Consider the following 22,850-nt stretch of genomic DNA (forward strand, 5'->3'; position numbering starts at 1 on the left):
TGGCCGTTGGCTCACAAGGAGCTCCTCTGCCCTTTGAGTTTGGATGCTGAGGGATAAAAGTTAAATCCTACTGTACTTACTTCCTCGTATGTCTTGACGTCATCCGTTCTACTGTTCAAGGTGTAGCCAAGTGCATCAGAGATTTTTAAATCATGTCGTCCATGTATGGTATTTAAAGACTGCAAACACCTTTCTTCGATTTGTGCATGTTTGGTATCACAGCTCGATATATCTACCCATTAATATTTTTCATACCGATGTTTTTCGGTGTACCAGTTTAATGGGTATACTTAAAATTCCACCCCACGAGTAGGAAGCAGTTGTTTATCTCACACAATGGCAACAATCGTTTATTGGGGAGTTTTGCAGGAAATATTTTAAGAAAAAAAGAGATTAATTTAATTCCACGGTGATTTGCACAAGCTGAGGGATCCATTGTAAATTATAGCATACAGGTAATGAGTTAATGGGGTAACTGAGTAAATTGGGTAAGGCAAGATCGTGAGGACCGCGGAGTTTATGAGTTACTTTTTGGAAGTTTAAAGGTGAGGGACCGGTGATGGATGGGTTGCTGGAGTTAAAGAAGGGTTGAAAGATGGCTTGATCGGCGGAGGATGGAGGGACTAAAGACGGATTGAAAGATGGATTGTTCGACTAAAAGACAAGAGTTGGAGAGTTGAGACTCGGGGGATCAGGGACAATACTCGGGGAATGAAACACGCTAAACTTAACGCCATTTCCCTCCCCCAACCCTCTAAACAATGCACGAGAACTGGAAATCTATTCTACATGCAGACTGAAGACCTATCTTATTCTGGGAATGGGAACCAGTTCAAAGTTCATACCGGTATCGCTTTCATACCGGTTTTGCTTCCATACTAGTATTGCTTCCATTCCGGTCTGACCATCGTGGATCACTGACTCGGCACAGGGTTTCGAAAGCACACCCGATTCATACACATAACTAACCAATTGGAAATTACTTCAAAACCAGCCATGAGGGCAAAGAAAAACGTGATTGCTTGTATGGAGCTGATGAGCTTGGATTCTGAGGTTTAAAAGTTAAAACCTACTATAATTACTTCATGGTACGTCTTGATGTCATGCGTTTCACTGTTCCTGTTCCATGTTTAACCGAGATGCCGAGTGCATCAACACTTTTAAAATCATGTATGGCATTTAAACATTGTAAACACCTTCCTCCGATATGTTGGTGAAGTACTGTTTTTTTTTTCAGACCGATTTTTTTTCTGAATGCTAAACACGCTAAACTTAATGCCATTTCCCTCCCCGGTTTCCCTTCCTGTATATTCAGAATTCCATTTCCAGTATTTAGATATGGAAAATGATATCGATATAATCAGTATGTTGATATATCACCGAACCCTACTTACAGCTGATATATCGCCGAACCCAAACCGAACTTACATTTTTTTTATGCACGTTTCTTAAAAATCTTATCACTATAGTTTTTTTTGCAATTCATCTTAAACCAATCTTCGCACTCAAATCTTATATAAAAAATTGTATCTTGTATCATCAAAGCTCCCAATGCATTTTTATTTACTTGTTCTGTATATTTGATGTATTCATTTTTTCTTTCATAATTTCTTATCGTATTCATTTTTGGATATTCTCATTTCTTAAAAGCTAAACAGTTGTAATCATGTTTGAAATTTATGCTTTCTTTGATTACATTTTTCGTTATCCCCTTTAACTTATCACATTTAGAAGCACCATCCTTCGAAGAATAATATTTATAAGCATAAGCCTATGCTCGCAGTCCTACAAATTCACTCATAATTGAACCACCCAACTCATCTTTAAACTTTCCAATCATCTTATTTTTAATGCATTACCTTTGTCTTTTTTCTAATCCCTGTGAATAAAATGAACCTAAAATCTCTTCTCCCTTTAAGTCATACAATTTATACGTCCAAGGAACTGCATCCAAAAATCAACAATTTAAAAAAGTTCATTAGTCTATCTCTTTTGTATAACCTTTCTCAAAGTGTGATTTACACTGATATATTCTTACAATATCACTAACCTTAAACTTTGATTTGCTCAGATTAATCTCCTTTTCATATTCTAATTTTGTGAATGTTTCTGATGGTTTTCCTTTTGTTGAGGAACGGACTTGTATTGTTATGAACTACAATATCTTGAATAAAATAAATCCATCTTTGATGTCAGAGTTCAGTAAAATTTTTTATCTCGTCTCTCTTTCAAAGTGCGATTAAAATGCTCAATGACAACTGTCTTTCCTTCATTAAAGGTGCTGCATAATGTAATATCGTTATCTTTAAGAGAATTCATAAATGTTTTGTAATACAATTCTGTTACCCTCATCAGTCCATAACTTCTTTAGTTTTCTTATACTTTTACTAAATATCCCAATGAAGGCTAACATAAGAGTATTACCATTTGTTTTTCAAGAGAACAACCCACACATATCGACTCCTCAAATCAAAAATGGTTAAAGCGTACTTGTATCCCTTATCGGTAAGTTCAATTCAGTCAGCAGACCATATGTAATCAACCAATTCAGAATAAACCTTCCTTCTTTTAAACTCTGTGATTATTGGCTGATGTAATTCATCAGCTAATTGTTTTTTCTTTGCTCCTCAGTCTTAATGACAACATTAGAGATAAATAGTTTTTTGGATGACCAAGCCCAAGCCTCAAATTTAGCACTAATCATCGTCTTCACGATAAATCTATCAACTTTTCTCTTAGTGTTGGATTTTGTATCAAAGACAAATCATGCAACATTTCTCTTTCAACTTTGTGTTTTTCATCCAACGGAATGTGATTCCCATAATAAACATCATGTTTCATACACACATCATCAACCCTATTTAGAGGAATCCTCCATGGTTTGGGATTGTCAGCTTCATCTCATTTTTTATCCAAGTTTGTTCCCAGACCACAGAAAGAATACCAAGGAAGGTGTAATTCCCGTGGAATCCCAGTTCATTCCAGGTGACTACCCCATTAAGTTTGTTGAGAGAATGCCAAGAGTGTGCAAAGCTGTCACATCAAGGAAAAGGGCGGCTACTTTGAAGAATCGAAAATATAAATTATACTTTTATTTGTTTAACACTTTTTTGGGTAATACATACTTCTATATGTGTTATTATATAGTTTTGATGTCTTCACCAATATTCGACAATGTATAAAATATAAAAAATAAAGAAGAACCCTTGAGTGAGGAGGTGTGTCCAAACTTTTGACTGGTACTGCACATAGCATGATATTTACAAAATGTATTGGGCCCAATATGTTCTCGTGGATCAGGCATTACGTGGAGGAGGTATGCACTCTTCCGGGTGCCCTTCTAGTTGCAATTGCAATTTGGCAAACTTGTAGTATTGCAAATAAATTACACAATCACACTCAGACACATCTTACCAGGTCATACCATCTGCCCTCGTAGCTCTCCGGGCCGTCCGCTTCGGCCCCGTCTCTCTCCGGGCCGTCCGCTTCGGCCCCGTCTCTCTCCGGGCCGTCCGCTTCGGCCCCGTCTCTCTCCGGGCCGTCCGCTTCGGCCCCGTCTCTCTCCGGGCCGTCCGCTTCGGCCCCGTCTCTCTCCGGGCCGTCCGCTTCGGCCCCGTCTCTCTCCGGGCCGTCCGCTTCGGCCCCGTCTCTCTCCGGGCCGTCCGCTTCGGCCCCGTCTCTCTCCGGGCCGTCCGCTTCGGCCCCGTCTCTCTCCGGGCCGTCCGCTTCGGCCCCGTCTCTCTCCGGGCCGTCCGCTTCGGCCCCGTCTCTCTCCGGGCCGTCCGCTTCGGCCCCGTCTCTCTCCGGGCCGTCCGCTTCGGCCCCGTCTCTCTCCGGGCCGTCCGCTTCGGCCCCGTCTCTCTCCGGGCCGTCCGCTTCGGCCCCGTCTCTCTCCGGGCCGTCCGCTTCGGCCCCGTCTCTCTCCGGGCCGTACGCTTCGGCCCCGTCTCGCTCCGGGCCGTACGCTTCGGCCCCGTCTCGCTCCGGGCCGTCCGCTTCGGCCCCGTCTCGCTCCGGGCCGTCCGCTTCGGCCCCATCTCTCTCCGGGCCATCCGCTTCGGCCCCGTCTCTCCCCGGGCCGTCCGCTTCGGCCGCGTCTCTCCCCGGGCCGTCCGCTTCGGCCGCGTCTCTCTCCGGGCCGTCCGCTTCGGCCCCGTCTCTCTCCGGGCCGTCCGCTTCGGCCCCGTCTCTCTCCGGACCGTCCGCTTCGGCCCCGTCTCTCTCCGGGCCGTCCGCTTCTGCCCCTTCTCTCTCCGGGCCGTCCGCTTCGGCCCCTTCTCTCTCCGGGCCGTCCGCTTCGGCCCAGTCTCTCGCCGGGCCGTCCGCTTCGGCCACGTCTCTCGCCGGGCCGTCCGCTTCGGCCACGTCTCTCGCCGGGCCGTCCGCTTCGGTCCAGTCTCTCGCCGGGTCGCCCGCTTCGGCCCAGTCTCTCGCCGGGCCGTCCGCTTCGGCTCCGTCTCTCGCCGGGCCGTCCGCTTCGGCCCCGTCTCTCGCAGGCCTGCCCATTTCAACCCCGTCTCTCGCCGGGTCGTCCGCTTTGGCCCCGTCTCTCGCCGGGCCGTCCGCTTTGGCCCCGTCTCTCGCCGGGCCGTCCAGGCCGGCCCCGTCCCTGGCCTGGTCGTCCAGGCCGGCCCCGTCCCTGGCCTGGTCGTCCAGGCCGGCCCCGTCCCTGGCCTGGTCGTCCAGGCCGGCCCCGTCCCTGGCCTGGTCGTCCAGGCCGGCCCCGTCCCTGGCCTGGTCGTCCAGGCCGGCCCCGTCCCTGGCCTGGTCGTCCAGGCCGGCCCCGTCCCTGGCCTGGTCGTCCAGGCCGGCCCCGTCCCTGGCCTGGTCGTCCAGGCCGGCCCCGTCCCTGGCCTGGTCGTCCAGGCCGGCCCCGTCCCTGGCCTGGTCGTCCAGGCCGGCCCCGTCCCTGGCCGTGTCAGCCAGGCCGGCCCCGTCTTTCACTAGGTCATTTAATTTGGCATCAGATCTTGCCAGGTCATCACAGAAGGCCTCATCTCTGACTGTGTTAGTAACACAATTGATGCACATTTTTGTTGGGTTAACCCAGTGGTTGTGCCCTTTTCTTGTTGTGGGAATGCATTTGGTGTCATTTTTATCCTGGCTACCTTCTTGTACTGTGTTAACATTGATGGTACCATATTTTGACAAGTTGTGAAAGGCAATCTTCTTTCTTGCTGGCTTATCCCATCCAGTGCCCTGTTTTGTGGAGTTATCCTTCTGCACGTCATTATTTCTCAGACGAATAAAAAAACTTTCGTTTTTCCAGCCGAGTTCTTTTGTTGCATGCTTCCACCAGACTCGTTCATTCTGACACCCTTCGCCATAAGCTGATTGTTTGTTGGGATCACGAACAGCACGTCCTTCCATTAACCCTACAAAGAAATCATGAATCAAGTTAAGTCCCCGTCACCCCCGAAACACATGAAATTACAGTTGAACCAAAAGAGGTTTCCATGCACATTATAGTAAACCATATCTCTGAAGAAATTTACTGAATGTCGAAAGCAGTGCTTATTTGTCCCTCTTTATACAACTTCTACATAACCTGACATCAAACTTGTTGGGGAACGGTTTGATTTAAATAATCCACACAGCTTTGGCTTACGGTCAGCTTGAATAAGCTTCATCAACCTGCCATTAAAGTAAGTCCTCGATGTATTGAAAATATACAGTACTTGCTTAAAGTCGTTCACCATTCCGTTATAAAGTCGTTTTACCTTTAATTTAGTCCCAAACTAATGTTTTTCCTCATTTTAATAAAGATACAGTATAAACCATCCCGGAAATATTGATGTACAGCCTCTGCAATCACACGGAGAAGATCTGAACCATTGAAGATTTGAAGCAACTCGAGATGGTGATATTCAATTGTTTGTTCAAAATTATTTAAAACGTATACTCTATATTTAAATAATGTCTTTTGTCCAACGATAAAAAAAATTTCCCCTCAAACATAACCCCCCCCCCTCATTTACATTAATTGTTATGGAAAAATTGGATTTGCTTAAAGTCGATTCAGTTAAAAGTTGCACTTTTCAAGAACGTAAATACAATGTTAAACAAGGACTGGCTGAATTGTATTGTCCAGTGAGTATAGTACACACATTTTATATGAGGAAGTCAGAAGACTTCCTATATATAGATGGGGATGGCATGGACACTCCATAGGTTTAATACAACACAAATCTCGCAAGATAAACGTATTGTTGTGGTTGACGAAATTCACAAACCACCATTCAGGTCCCTTAGGTGAGATATCTCGGTAAGTATATGTGTAGTTAGGCCCAAACCCGTTGTCTAGAGGGAATAAATGTCATTCATGCGGGCTGCGACTCTTCAGGATAGCCGTTTTTCTTTTACTATCTTTATTTTGGACCAGCCGCCATTATTACCACCACCAACCACGTCTCAACAGCCATCACAACAACAACCACCAACCACAACGCCGCTTCACAATAACAACCACCAACCACAACGCCGCTTCACACAACAACCACCAACCACAACGCCGCTTCACCACAACCGCCACGACCTTTACCGTCACAACTCGCCACCGTCGCATCGCCACCATTCTCGCGCCACTTGTGGGCGCCGATACTGGACTCGTGTAGGGCGCGCACCGAGCAGCGTGTTCAAAAACATCACGGACTTTCCGCAGAAAACTGATCAAAAACGACTCACGCCCACTTTTGTTCCGTCCAATCAGTGAGCGAGGGGCGATTTGGCCCCGCCTCCAGGGCGTTGGAGGGCGGTCGCTATATGCAAATTCATGGATCAAAAAGCATTCACGCCCACTTTTCCTCGGGCCAATGGGGAGCCAGCAAGAGAGGTGAAGGGTCGGAGGCAGAGGGTCAAGGGTGAAAGAGCGAAGCCACGGGGCTTATAAAAACGGCTGCGTTCGTCAGTCAAGTTGAGTTCAGTTGGAAGTTGAGAGTTGAGTGTGCGGAATTCAAGAGAGTCGTCGGTGGAGCTGGAAAGAAGTGGTACTAGTCAGAGTGAAGAGGACGGAGCTGTGGAGAGGTGACGGCGGCGAAGGCGGACGAGGGGGTGCTCGCGTCGGTGCCGGGAGCGGCACAGGGAGAGGCCAGCAACGCGACCGAGGTGGAGGAGGAGACGCTCGCCGCGGGACCCGAGACGGTTATATCCTCCTTCCCCCGAGCATCAGCAACCCCCTCCTGTTTCCCCCCGCGCTGAGATAGTGCGACAAAGGGGGCCCCCTTCCCACCCCCTACCAGACACTGTCCGCGAGGCCCGCGGAGTTGAGGCGCCACCGCCGCTCTGCGTCTCATCATCAGACGGTAGGCCCGACACGGTCTCGGCCCCAGGCCCGCCTACCCCCTCATCCTGGAGGGTGGTTCTCTTTTCTTTTGCTTTGGGAATATGTGTTGTCGGCGCCGTCTGTGAAGTAAAATTGTATAAGTGTTGCCGTGTGCCCGGTAGTCGGATAGATCTGCATTGTTGCATTTGCTTTTTGTGTAATATTGCATTGTCTTCTTCTTTTACATGTGCTTTTGGTGGAATTGTATATGTGTGCTTTCCGTTCATCGCGAAATAAATGTGCTTATTGTTGAACTGTTTTCCCGCTTCGCTTCGTCTTTTCTTTCATTGAATCTCCATCTTGCTTCACGTAAAGGGTTGGTCGTGGGCTAAAACGCCCGATAATTAATCGAACCGTCGAGGCCGACGAATAACACCGCTCGGTTATCCCGATAGTACGGAACGGGTCGCTTAAAGTGGCCCGTGTCCGAAGTCGACCTGCGGCGAGGTGCGATCGCCCGGTCTACCCTCCGTGTGGGTACTTAGGTAGGTCGAATTTGGCGAGCAACCCTATCCCACGCGGGGGCCGATTGGCACGATCGCGGTGAGACCAAAAGGTCCACCCGTGACTGGTTCCCGGCGTTAGTCCGAGAGGGTCACGACTGGATTGTCCGTCCGGTGGGCGACGTGCCGCGATTCGAGTTACGTGGCCGTCCGCACGCCGGCGGGCGCGAATCCGCAACTACTTGCTTAAAGTCGTTCACCATTCCGTTATAAAGTCGTTTTACCTTTAATTTAGTCCCAAACTAATGTTTTTCCTCATTTTAATAAAGATACAGTATAAACCATCCTGGAAATATTGATGTACAGCCTCTGCAATCACACGGAGAAGATCTGAACCATTGAAGATTTGAAGCAACTCGAGATGGTGATATTCAATTGTTTGTTCAAAATTATTTAAAACGTACACTCTATATTTAAATAATGTCTTTTGTCCGACGATAAAAAAAATTCCCCTCAAACATAACCCCCCCCCCCCTCATTTACATTAATTGTTATGGAAAAATTGGATTTGCTTAAAGTGGATTCAGTTAAAAGTTGCACTTTTCAAGAACGTAAATACAATGTTAAACAAGGACTGGCTGAATTATATTGTCCAGTGAGTATAGTACACACATTTTATATGAGGAAGTCAGAAGACTTCTTATATATAGATGGGGATGGCATGGACACTCCATAGGTTTAATACAACACAAATCTCGCAAGATAAACGTATAAATCCACTAAGAAGAGTATCTGTCCCCAGTGACGGAAAAAGTTTAAGGCAATCTAACAATTTAAATAAAATTCCATGGAGACTTCCCAAAAGTAATTCAGGCAGGAACTTGTAACTCGCCGACTCTTCATGAAGGACACCGTGAAGATCTTAATGGCCTTCAACTCATGTGGGAAGACAGGACGCTTCGTTTAACGCGTAGGAATGACACACATTGATGATTCACCCTGCCTGTGAAACACCAGGATGACGTTATTTTAGAGCTGGGTTGAGATTCAAACCCAGGCTAGACAGCTTAAAGGTGAGTGTGGGCACCTCGAGGTCATCCTGATGGCCGAGGTTGCATCATAACGCACTGCGATTCTATGTTCATGTTGTATGTATACGTTAAAAATGTACACATAATAAAAGTAGAATCCAAATACAAAAAGATCACTGCTGGTGTTCCAGGACGGTGTAAAATAAAATCAGACGTACAATAATTACCGTTCAAACGGTGAAAAAACCCCAGCATTTTGGAGCCATTTTACCCCACCTCCTGCGAGCATATTATTTAATTGTATCAGGTAAGGCCTTAGTTATTTTATAACTTGGTTTACACAGTTCTTCAGCTAAAATGTAGAGTCGGTCGGTCGAAATATAAATATAATTTCAATTTTTAGAAATTATATATTTTTATGATTTTTTTTTCGGATGTTCCATGGAAAAGACGAGGGTAGAGGTGGGGGGAAAATAAATATAAATCCCGGACCAGGAGGATCTAAGAAAACATTGAAGATGGAAGACCATTCAAATGCAGGATGCCCATGTTCACTGTATCATCTGATGTGAAAAACAATAACGAAGGATTAAAACTTGTTTTTACAATATAGTCTGGCATGTTTTTCTTATAGAAACCTGTTGGATCATCAAACAAATGGAAACAATGCTGAGAAAATTACTGTCCAAGTAGTAGATGTGTGTATGCACACCAGTGCAGTGCATAGTGCTGGATATGATTTAAAAAAGGTGTCTACTTGGAGTAAACACGCTCAAAACGGTCAATCAGAGCCATAACCAGCTCTTACTTTTCAGTGGGCATCTGATCGTACTGTCTCCCCATCCCATGAGCACATCAAAGGCTGATTTCTGGTCCGTTGAAGACTGAATATCAGCATCTTGCAGGAAAACTTTGACGTACTTGGCACCGAAATCTTTCAATACGAACAGCGGTGTACAACTTTCAATGGAAACAAAATCGGCATGATCGAGTGTAGCCTGCGAATCATCCCTGCTGCTGCACTGAATTGATGCAATAGTTCGGCCAGAATATTCGTCGTCAAGATGTTGCGTGATTAAATCACCAATACAGTCACTCAAATTTATACTGCTCACATACTTCTTAACAATCACTTTCGCCCCAGAAACCACAGTCAATCTGAACCACGCTGGCCACTGCTCAGACGCCATGACCGAAGACTACTGCGCAGCTCTACTGCGCAGTTTGGTTAAAGGGGACTCGGCATTTTGGTGCGCGCGCGAAATTATATTTTGAAAATAAATGCTGACGTTTACATTTCGGGTTTTGAAACTTTTGCACCTTCGGCGAAAAATTAAAAAATATAAAAGGCTAAAAATGTCTTTTACATTTATATTTCATTTCGGCAAATATACCGTTGGCGGATCTGTAAACCAAGTTATAAAATAACTAAGGCCTAAGAAATAAATCGGTTTTTTTTTTCCTAATTTTTATCCAATTTAACTCTCACTTTCAACTTAAATATTAAAGCCATGAATTTTCAGGCCCCCCTAACAAACGGACGCCAATGTTGTCAGATGGAATGAAAACCCGTCATTCTAGTTACAAAAACAGATGAAATTGATGAAAAAGCGGCCGAAACTGAAACCAACACAGTAATTACGGTCGCAGTTGCAGATATAATGGAAACCAACATGTTTATTCTACACACAAGAACAGTCGTAACGAAAAAAGAACGGCCAATCCCGAAATAGATTGGTGGGGAACGGAAGCAAGATTGGTTATTTCCGTCGCGAAACATCCGAGAGTGAAACAAAAGCGGTTCATTCCGGTTACTGTAGTGCGAACAAGATGGCGGATGCAGTAGAACGACCTGTTACGGTATGTTAATTTTTAGTGCTTGTGCCTCGAACATAAATGTAATATAGATAATATATAGTGGGTAGTACCTGATGTAGTTTTAACAATTTATTAAACCGAATTTTGTTGTGATGATAATGTTTGGTTTGCCAGTATTTCGAGCCCCCGAGTGAAGGATCGCTAGTTGTGTAGGCCCAGTTCAACATAGGGGATCGTGTATGGGATCTTTTTACAGTTTTTACTTAATATTAACTTTGTTATTTTATTGGAATTTTCAATTTATTATTACGATCAAATTTTACCTCTTGCAAATATAAACGATCAATCGTCACTGATCGCTGCAGCATCTTCTTCTTCTTCTTTCGGCTGCTCCCGTTAAGGGTCGCCACAGCGGATCATCCGTATGATCCGCATAGTGATTTGGCACATGTTTTACGCCGGATGCCCTTCCTGACGCAACCCTGGTCGCCTCTTACGACACAGGGATATGGTACACCTATTTTAACCGGGGCAGCATGGGGGCACGAATTTCACGAAATGTCAGCCACACATTAAGTCAAGAGGGCGCATTTATCGCTGCTTGTATAATATCCCCTACCACAAATGGGTTTTCATTAACAGACATGATATATTCAAGGCAGACTACGTTAAAGTTAACTTACCATAACTTCAATAACTTTTCAAGCCGCCATGTTTCCCACGTTATGGTAACCGGAATTAATCGCTTTCGCTTCAGTCTCCGCCATTTCGCGACGGAAATAACCGATGTTGCTTCCATTCCCCACCATTCTATTACGGGATTGACCGTTCTTGCGTGTAGAATAAACGTGTTGGTTTCGGTTATATTTGCTATTGCGACCATAATTACTGTGTTGGTTTCAATTTTTGGCTGCTTTTTCATCAATTTTAGTTGTTTTTGTAACAAGAATGACGGGTTTTCATTCCGTCTGACAACGTTGGCGTCCGTTTGTTAGGGGGGCCTGATTTTGATCATCAAATATGGAATCAGATTTCGAATATTAGTTTATAATAAGCGAATACGATACATTATTCAATCTTGCCAGGAGCCAATCACATTGCACCTAGCCTCACACAGCCAATCAGCGTAACAGCTAACGGACGAACGGACAGTCATCCTTGCCTTATATATGGTGATTTTCAAACTTTATTAGAGAACCCTAAAAAAATTATATATATATATATCTATAAGTTAGGAACCTAATATTTTGCATAAATGTAGCCTATTGTTCTAGAAAGTTGTGACATAATATCCACACAATTGATTATATTACCTTAAATGAAGTGCTGAAAGTGTCAACTACAATGTTGCAGGTACAAATCCATTCTTTGCAGCACGCTGTCCCCCACAGAGTGTAGCATTTGATGGTGGATATTGCTGATTCTGTCACTGATTATTGCTTTTAATTCACCAAGAGTGCGTGGATTTGTAGTGTACACTATATCCTTCAAATACCTCGACAAAAATAAATCTGGCAACGTAAGATCTGGGGACCGATGTGCCCATGATGACCTGGACACTACACAGTCACCAAAGAGTAGCCCAAGTTTGTTCATGATGGCGCATGTGCTTTTTCACTTTCACGCAGCCTGTTTCTCTGAACTGCTTCACCAGTTTCCATATCACTGATTTCGAAGGTTTCGTACGACCACCAAAGCAACTTTTAAATGCAATTTGACATTCCCTAAAGGACGCATTCTTAATGCAATGTTTGAAGAGAAACACGCGTTCCTCCAGTGAGCACCATGGCATGACTGAGTGAAAACCATTAAAAGTCACTGCCGGGTCATGTGATAAATCATGTAGTACCTGATAACTTTCAGGATCATGTCACGTCTTTCTGTAATATTATGCAACATTTACGCAAAATATTAGGTTCCTAACAGATAGTTTATCGTGCATGGGAATTATTTAGGGTTCTCGAATTAAAATAAATAAATAAATAAAAAATCACCCTGCATATACAGTGTAGAAAAACAGTTATGGAGGGAAAGTCCATCACGACTTGAAAGGATTCCACAAAGGAAGCATAGCTGGATACCTACACGTGGGGCAATGAAAGACAAGGAGGGGTGGGTGGGACAACACCTGTCAATTAGCCTGGTGGTGGTGGGCTCTCGGAGATACCATGTGAGTTTGGTTAACGGTGGAATAGCATTGCTGCTCATTAGATAAAACTAGCAGAGTACCCACCCTATGGGCAATCTTCTTCCAAGCATGCAACATGTTCTTATGACGCATACCTTTATTTGGGTGGTGTTTTGGCAACTGACAGCTCTGTATAGGTTAAAAAAAACAACATAATGTGGGTTTCGTGCATGGAGCAAAAACATATCTACTGCCTATAATTCAAAAAATCTCACTGCACTGGAAAACGTAGGGACAGGAATACTGTACTGCACTGTAAATGCAGGAGACTTGTAATACCCTCCCCCACCTGGAAGTGGCGAGACATGATACACATTTACATGGAGAATTTGCATCCTCCCCTCTCCCCACTCCCCCCCCCCAAAGACCACCGGCAAAGATAAAAACACCCCTAAACACTAATTGGGGTCATGCTGATCCTATGTAAGAAGTCTGAATGTAATCAGGCCAGAACTGTAGGAGTCGTCGCACAACAAACAAACAAACAGACAAACATGGGTCCGTGAATCATAATATAATGGGCGTAAGCCTGGAACTTCGAACACACTTTTCTCCGAACGTATTTTGTTCATAATTCCGAAATCTTCACATTATGAGTTCCATGTATTTATGCATGTGATAGCGGATTCAAAAAAATCTGATATAGAAAGAATTTTCAAAGAGGAAATCGATGACGTCACAATCAGCAACGTTTGGCGGCAAACCGACGGCCGGGTCCCAGACGACGTGCTTTACTTCACCAAGTCCATGAGTTTAGGACGTTTGTTCAACTCAGCATTTACGACTTTTATCCTGCCATGTTGTTAATCTGTTGATGGAGGTAATGGAGAAACGATGAATATGTTAAATCGTTCGTGTTACTCATCCGGCACTATGTGTCAAGGACAACAATCTAAAGCGACCGGATCAAACGCCACCATGGGCACCCAGACACGCCACCTATATGAACTGAGCTGTTGAATGCAGCGCAAAACATCCAAAGAAACTACCGTAATAGAGTATTGTGATCCGTCCTGTCCCCTGTGGGAGAAAATAATTACATTAATGAACTCTCAATTATAATTGTTGCTGGTGCTTTATAAATTTAGTTTTTATGCTACAAGTCGAATTGGCTGTCAGTGATGCTTTCCTTTAGCCAAGAGTCTTTTTACCTAAATGTTGATAAAAGGAATGTCTTGCTATGGAACAATGTGACCTGGTTGATAACACCAACTTTTGCCATGAGGTGGTATACCTTTGACCTAGTAGACACGTATTGACCTAGTAGACACGTATTGCAATTGGAGTTCTTTTGCCGAATGCTTATCAGCCCCCCTCCACTCCCTGCTAAAAGCATATAAATACCATGAAATGTAATCTTAGCTTAGTGCAAACCATTGTGGATGTTTACCATCTCAGTGGATTGTACTCCATAGTACGATGTTAATAAAATTATCTGATGTTATGTACTTTCCATTGTGGACAGTGAATAAATTGTGGCTTTCATTTGAGTAACAGGAATTACATCGAGTCGGTTAAAACGTAAACTACAAAATTCTACAACACCCCCATACCCATCGTAGATGGGTATCTGTTAGTTACGGTAAAGTCTAGTATAAAAGCCAGTCAAAATGACGTGTTGGAATTATTATATTTGGAATATTCAGACTGGAAGATATGAGGTTTAGTAGCAAGAAGTGTAATTTTAAAACACTACATGTACAAATGTAATCCCATTTTCTTGATCTTCTGGGATGTTTAATTTCGACAGTACAGCCTAGTGAGCGTGCCAAAGTCTGAAGCCTCGGCCTAGTGTCAGGTGTCGTTATATCTCCTTTATTTATCAGACACTGTATAGACGTAAATGACCACTCGTTTTACTCTGTGCGTGTTGCAAATCATATGAAGCAAATATCACCTCCCTGTGCCTTGTATTTATTGTTTTTTGTTTTTTTTCTCCAAACGCTGCTGTACACCACCTTTGAGGCCTGATTGCAAGTCACCGTCTACATTTCCAATAGAAGAGACATAATTACTCTTTAATGAAAATTGTTTTTTGAGATTTTTATCCTGAAAAATACACTGTAGTGAACACACAGTCATGTTAAAAGATTGGCCTTTAAAACTTCTTAAATAGTCTGTCTGAAGGGGGACAGACAAATACACAAATATACACTGCGTTTTATATCGACAGATTCTACAACTATTTAATGCAAAGTCTTTTCATGCATAATTCATCGACAAGATATTTACCTCTGCCACCAAAGGTGAAGGAGGTTATGTTTTCACCCCTTTCTGTCTGTTTGTTTGTGTACAGGATATCTCAAAAAGTTGTGGACGGATTTGGACAAAACTTGGTGGACAGGTTGAGTGTGTCGTAAGGACGAATAGATTCGATTTCGGAGAAGATCCAAATCTGGATCTGAATATGAGAATTATTTAATTTTTAAAGTGATTCTTCACCATTGAGAAATAGGGCCAAAAACGATATGGTACTGCATTGCACGATATTTTCAAAATATATTTGGCCCGATATGTTCTCATGGATCAGACATTATTTGGCAGAGGTATGCGCTCTACCGAGTGCCCTCCTTGTTCATAATGCAATCAAAGTATAATTCTCCAGCATGTAAAAAAACTTTTTTAAAGTACAGAAGCAGGTAATGAAAAACTTTTTATTAAAATCTAAGATGATGCAGGGTTATGCCAAAAGATATGTAAATAAGATGGTCACAATAAATTATCATGTGAAACAACCCCTACATCTTTCCCTGAATAATGGTTGTGCCTGAAAGTGGCACAAATGCATCTCTCTCGATTTCACAATCATGAGCCGGTGTGTGTGTGTGTGTGTGTGTGTGTGTGTGTGTGTGTGTGTGTGTGTGTGTGTGTGTGTGTGTGTGTGTGTGTGTGTGTGTGTGTGTGTGTGTGTGTGTATTTACTATTCAACTGGTCAAATTCATCCACGGAAACGATCAGCAAAAAGTATCATTGCAAATGGATGAAGGGACAGGCAAAAACCATTATTTAAAGAAAGATGTAGTAATGGCTTCACATGATAATTTATTGTAACCATCCCGTGTTTGCATACTTTTTGGCATGTCATCCCTACATCCTTTTACAGGTTTTTGTAAAGGTTTGTTATTTTATCAAAATAGATTTTGCCTCAAAAAGTACTGATTGTATTAAAACTACGGCTAATATTATTATTATTATACAATTATTACCTATGCCACAGAAGGTGGACAGAGGTTACGTCTGTCTATCAGGATCTATTTTTCTATCTGTGAGCAGGATATCTCAAAAAGTTATGGACGGATTCGGACGAAACTTGGTGGACAGGTTGGGTGTGTGACGAGGAAGAATTGATTAGAATTGGGTGAAGATCCGGATACTAGAATCTTTAAGTGATTCTTCGACACAATATTAGTCTTCCTGCAAATACAGTATTCATATTTCCCTGGTGCACCGATAGCACCATCTCGCCGGACAGCAACTCAGCGACGACTTCTCCGCTCTGGATGCACTGCGCGGCACACTCGCGCTTCTTAATTCCAGATTCACTGGGCGACTTACCTGAAAGCCTGCTCATGACGAAGGCAGCGCCATAATCGCTCCAGACTTACCTATGCCTTCCGAGCCCACAAATCATTTGAGCAGTCTGTCCGAGACACGAAGACCTGCCTCTCCCTCCCTGTAACCCCTGCACTCCACACCCGCACATCTACGGTCCCGACAAGCAATCTCGGCCCTCCATTTTAGTGAGTACCCCTGTAACTTCATTCAATTGTCCATTTGTATATTTCACTTTTGTGTCCTTTATCAATTTAATGTGTGTCTCCAATATGTAGTTAAGTAAGGTCAAATTTGTGTTTGGGTGACTGAAAATGTGCCCTGGTAACGCATCCCCCCATTATAACATTACATCTATCGGAATATCTCATCTGCTTAACTCTGTTTTGCCCCATTATAACATGTCGATGGGAATACCTCGTCTACTTAACGTCACACTTTCTAGGAACGCATCCACGATGTTAAGTTAAGTAGAAACTTGCTGTAATGTGTGTCAAATTAAAAATTGCACAATTTATTTCAGAAAATATCACACTTTGCAATTTTTTTTCATTTATGCAATTCAATGTCTTAAACCATAGATCAGTCGATTGATTCTGAGTACAGTATATGTCAAGGCCTGGACTTCCGGAGAAAAAAAAAAGGCATCAACTTGTACACAAAAAATACGGTAGTTCTTTGTCAATACGCAACCTTCAAAATGACCTATGAATGCTAACTGAGGCCATTTGTGCATACGCTCTGTGTGCGTTTACACTTTTTCAGTTCTGCTCACTGGGCACTTTCAACCTATAGTTACTGCCATGAAATGTGGAATTCAAATAGTCTTTTAAACTTAATTTTCAGCATTTAGACAAAAGAGTGGCAAATTCAAAATGGATAACCAAAATTATTCCGTTCCTGAATGCAAATTTGATGACAACAAATATCGGTGGATGAGAGGTGGCGGGTTTGCACCATTTCCTGTGAATACAATTTCGCAGAGGCAGTGGCTATAACGCACATACACACAAACATGGACGGATGCTTCCCCTTTTACAAATATAGTAGATGCAAAAATCTCATACAATTTCTCTTGTGGCCCCAAACCAAACAGAAAATGTATATTTATAACGGCACTCCCTCTCCTCCTCCCAAACATGATCAATAGTAAATATCATCAATTTAAACTCACCCTGTGCATTGATGAGCCCCAGATATGACCATCCCATCAGTGTGAATAAGTAACTAAACCAGATACGGTATCTCCTTCTGGGAAGTCTACCTGAATTTTGGTCATGACTTTCTGATTGCAGACTCCATAAAATAAATAACCAATCCTGTCATGTTCGCATGGGTACCCTGCTAGTTCAACGTCCATTTTTTATTCCCCAGGAATTCCTTGTTATTTTATTCATATCTGCAGAGAGTGAAGAAGCTGCCGCTGGCCGATCTAAGGGATGACGGATGGTATGGCGGCAGAGGGTGGAGTCATCAGCAAAGAGATAAAGAGGATTTTCCAGAGAGTCGGAGAGATCGTTGATGAAAACCAGAAAAAGAACAAGGCCCAGAACGCTGCCTTGAGGAAATCCAGCTTGGACAGGAAGAGGGGATGAGAGAATTTCATAAAGGGCCACACATTGGCTGCGACAGGAGAGGACGTCTGCGAGCCATGGGTGGAGATGGCCTTGGATACCATGGGAAGAGAGTTTGGTGAGCAGGGCAGGGTGCCAGACTGTATCAAAAGCACGCGATATGTCGAGGGAGATGGCACTGATCACATGTCTGGCATTGAGTACCTCCATCCATTATTGGGAAAGCAGAAGCAGCACGTCCAGGTTAGAGGGACCTGGTCTGAATCCTCATTGATGATCGGAACTCAAGCCATTGGTGAAGAGGAAGCATTTGATTTTGGAAGCGATGATGAATTCCATGACCTTGCTGATGACTGGGAGCAGGCTGAATGGTCTGTAGTTGTTGGGATCTGATTTTTCACCTTTTTTATGCAGATCGGTAATGTTTGTTGATTTCCAAGCACATGGCAGATGACCTTGAGTAAATGAGAGGGTGACCAGAACAGAGAGAGAGGGTGAACAAGAGCAGCAGAGCAGGTTTTTAGGACATGTGGGCTGATGCTGGCTGGACCTGTTGCAAAATCTGAGTTGAGATTTGACAGCAAACTCTTCACCTTGTCAGGAGAAAAGGACACAGAGCTCATGGGGAATATTCCTTTTTTAAACAAGTTGCCTTTTCTTTTACTGTACTCACTGGTTTTTACCCATGTACTCACTGCCTTTTTATATACTCAATTCCTTATATTCATTTTGTTGTATTCAAAAAGTATATAATCACATTCTTACTAGGACCTATAACCTAATGTTTCATCTCCCACCTCTCCTCTACTCCCCTTCCTGTCTGCTTCTTTGTATTTTCTTTGATGTCTTTCTCTTGTGAAATCAATCTCACCAAGGCCAGCTGTAGGTCATCATTCTCATTCTCTCTCTCTCTCTCTCTCTGTTCTCCCAGACCCCTCCACTCCTACCAAAGCATATATATATATATATATATATATATATATATATATATATATATATATATATATATATATATATATATATATATATATATATATATATATATTGGGAAATGTAAGCTTAGTTTAGTGCAAATCATTGTGGATGTTTACATCTCAGTGTTTTGGACTTCGTGGAACCGCGCAGTAAATGTTCTTTGATCAAATGTACTTTTCCTTGTGGACAGTGGATTATTTGTGTATTGCAAATTGAGTAATAGTATTTACACCGAGTCGGTTAAGACAACAAAATTCCACAACAGAGTCTAGGAACAGCTGGGTGCGACTGGGTAAGGTGGGTACTGAAAGTGATGGGTTTGAGACACAAGATTTAGAAGCAAACACACAGTTTAGGCGTTCAGCCTTTTCACGTGCAGTGTCAGCTGTGCGGCCATTTGAGGTAAGGGAGGGGATGGAGGCGGAACAGACACCAGAAACAGACTTAACTATCGGCCACCAGGATTTGGATGAGGAAGACAAGTTTCAGAGTTCAGACTTGAGATTGGAAATATGTTGTTTCCTGGCTCTCCCATGAGTAGTTTGTTCATGACATTAAAAAAAAAAAATTGGGTCTAAGGAGTTCTATGGAGGGGTTGCCCCCCAAAATATGTAATTGCTTTCTTTTCTGAAACCACACACACAATTTCAATGAAACTTGAACACAACCTTCATCACCCGTGATGTACCAAAATTTGTTCACGGCATGAAAAAACCCCCAAAAACATCCATCGGCATTTACTTTCTTCATTACATATTTTGTGGATCATCCATGCCTAGCAGTGGTTCCCTGGTGGTCTTATCCAGCCACTAACAGGTGAGCGCCCAGCAGTATTGCCCCTATGTCTTTTCATTGCCAGACTGTATGACCGATAAAAACGAAATTTCTTATTCAAGTTTGTATAGTGGTGTAGATGCCACAAAAAATGTTTCGGGTTAATCGGAATTTTATATTTTTACCTAAACGTGGCAGGCAAACGGCTTCACTGATGATGTCATCTTGCACAATTTTTTTTCCACCATGGGTAGTCAATCATAACCTGACAAGAATCAAAGCGATAGCATTTGCGGTTTTAGAAAAGAAGATGTTTAAGTTTTTGGTTAACTACAAGCTGGTTGCCATGGTGATTGCAAAATCAAAACTCGGAAACAATATGCATCAACATGCATCAATATGAAACAAACAATATGGAAAAACAATTCCCATTTGCCCAGACATTCCTGTGAAGTTTCAACTTAATCGGAGCAGCGGTGCCGACATGACAGCTTCCACAAAAATTTGGCGGAAAGAATAATAACTAGAACTGCCACTATATAACTGCTGGCAGTGATGACCGGGTACCAAGACGTCCAGCTTTGATACAACATGGGACTGACAAGTTATTGACGAGTAACAAAAAGTGTTCAATCTATTTATTACGTAAGCAGTTACCCCTTTATCCTGAATACATAGTCTGTATTTATTGAATTTTTGTTCACATAACCTGAATACAAAGTAATGATAAATGTTGACACCATGGGTGCAGAGGGTAAAGCAGGATCCCCTTAGTCTAATGAGGCCCCACACATTTCTTTACGATGCGGGATTCACAAGTTATGGACTGTGGAACAGCCCACACTCCATCTATTTATGTGGACCATTTTTCCTGGGGCCATCATCGGTATCAATTGAATTGCTACTCCTGTACCCTCAAACGCATGCAGGCGCAGCCAAGTGAGCCTTATACACAAAAAAAAACAAAATTCTAAAAGTTCTCAGATTCAAATAATTAAATAATGCTGGCTGCCAGACCTTGTGGCTAATTGGGTTGAAATTGAAAACAGACATTCCACATGTACGCGAGATCATAATTGAAGACCTGGGTGCAAGAAGTATGAAAGTCACATTTTTGAAAAAAACGAGCTGGCACCAGTACTCGAATCTATAATGGCCAGAGAATCATTTTATACCAAAAAGTTCCTAAAATAAGTACTCAAGTCCTGTATATTGGTATATGGTCATTGTTGAATTCGCTAAAACTAGTACGTGCCCGTATGTGCGTGGCCGAACGTGCAAAAAACAAACAAAAAAAACGTTCAAACCGAGAGCCAGAAACAACAACCACACAGGCCGTTCCTTCGCTCTCGCGTGCCCGAGAAAGTACAGAAATCGAGAAGGAAAGAATACAGTAAGTCGATAAATCGAGAAAAAATCGAGAAAAAATACAGTAAGTCATCACTATCCGGAAGTCCGGAAGTTAAGTCCTCATTGTCCGGAAGTTCGCATATCGCAGTTACGATTATTCACAATTCAGTTTTAATGGCCAATTATTCAATGAGCACCAACGTATTTTGCCTTTTCGCAATGTCATCGCAAGGAAAAACACAAAGAGAAGAGAGGAGAAAGCAGGAAAAGAAAAAAAAACGTACGTGCAAAAAAACCCAAAAAAACTTTCAATTACACAGGCCGTTCCTTCACTTGCGTAAATGACGACTGCATTGGGGCATTGTGTTTATCTATAAATGCGCATAAGAAATCGAGAAATTATTAGAATACACGAAGTCATCACTATCCGGAAGTCCGTACGTTGTTTTGTAACCCGTAATGCGGAACGCGGCTGAGAATCTCTTCCCCAACGGCCACGCCTACGCAGCAACGTGTCTTGTCATTGGTTGGTAAATAAATGGCCATAACTTGGGAAGCACTTGTCCAATTAATATCAAACCTTGTTAAGGCACATACTCAGGTCCCCAGCAATATACCTGGCAAGTTTCAATTAGATCAGACAAGTGGTTGTTGAGAAACAGTGGTCACACACACACACACACACACACACACACACACACACACACACACACACACACACACACACACACACACACACACACACACACACACACACACACACACACACACACACACACACACACACACACCTGGAATTATAGATAGATGTAGTGCAAGAAATACCCAAGTCCATAATGTTTGAGCAAGAAGTTCCTAAGTCCATGACCGTCCAATCAAAATGCTAGTATGCGTGCTGTGAAAATGGCGACCATGGAGGCTGGACAGCATGGTGTGAATGAGGATAACCCTGATAACAGGCATGACAGGGGCAAAAAACGTAAATGAAACGCTGGAGACTTGGCTAGAAAGAGAATGAAGGATACCAAAGCATCAGGTATGAAGTTTCTATGCATTATACTGTGCTGGTACTGAAAAAGGCACGACATTCGTCATCAGCTTTTGAGCCCTCATCAAACTGTGCATGTGGCAGTGCAGTGCAATGCTGTGCTGACCCAGATTCCCCATGTATTGGATGTATGTACACTGTACAGCCCCATGAGACATAGTAAAAATGACTGGCAATAAAAAATGAGTAATTAAAAGGGCTTTGTGTGTTAAAAGTACCCAAGTCCAGACATTTTGTCGCAAAAGAAGTACCGGTCCAGGTATTTAGCCACAAAAAGTACCTAAGTCCAAAACTAATTTTCTCGTTTTCTTCGTAATAAAGGATTATTTTTCCACAAAAAAGGGTTTTTCTGCTCCTTATAGCCCCTGGAACCAGCAACAGGCTCCATAGAATATGCCACCTTAAAAAAAAGTATCTGCAGCATGATTTGAAAACTTTGATCCTCAATATCTCAAAAATGTTATTTTGTGACTAAAGTACTTCTTGCACTGAGGTCTTCAACTGTGAAGTTTCACATTGACTGATGAAGCGGTTCCAGAGTAAACATTATTTAATATTTTCCTTCAATCCAATATGGCTGCCAAACCACGTGACCTATCAATTTATTCATTAACAAACTCGTATCCCCCTAGTCTTGGAGTGTGTGTGTGTGTGTGTGTGTGTGTGTGTGTGTGTGTGTGTGTGTGTGTGTGTGTGTGTGTGTGTGTGTGTGTGTGTGTGTAGTTTCCCCTCGATCTGGCCAGCCGTTCTGGAGATGTTTGAAGGTTTGAGGATAA

The 22,850-nt window shown here is 43.0% G+C and overlaps 1 protein-coding gene across 4 annotated transcripts in view; it reads right to left on the reverse strand.

Annotated features, from left to right (window-relative positions):
* Window positions 1-22,850, reverse strand: part of LOC147016790 (uncharacterized) — a 50,385-nt gene that overhangs the window by 26,647 nt on the left and 888 nt on the right. For 3 of the 4 annotated variants that reach the window (XM_085845801.1, XM_085845798.1, XM_085845799.1), the window contains one exon: window positions 3,415-5,375. In XM_085845801.1, coding sequence (XP_085701927.1) covers window positions 3,415-5,370 — 1,956 coding nt within the window. In that variant the 5' untranslated portion in view covers window positions 5,371-5,375. Of the gene's footprint in view, window positions 1-3,414; window positions 5,376-19,861; window positions 19,942-22,850 lie in introns of all 4 variants that reach the window. The other variant, XM_085845800.1, reaches the window with a different exon arrangement.

This window comes from Eptatretus burgeri, chromosome 11 (genome assembly GCF_056783735.1).
Source record: "Eptatretus burgeri isolate ZD-2024b chromosome 11, Ebu_testis_v1, whole genome shotgun sequence".
Classification (NCBI taxonomy): domain Eukaryota; kingdom Metazoa; phylum Chordata; class Myxini; order Myxiniformes; family Myxinidae; genus Eptatretus; species Eptatretus burgeri.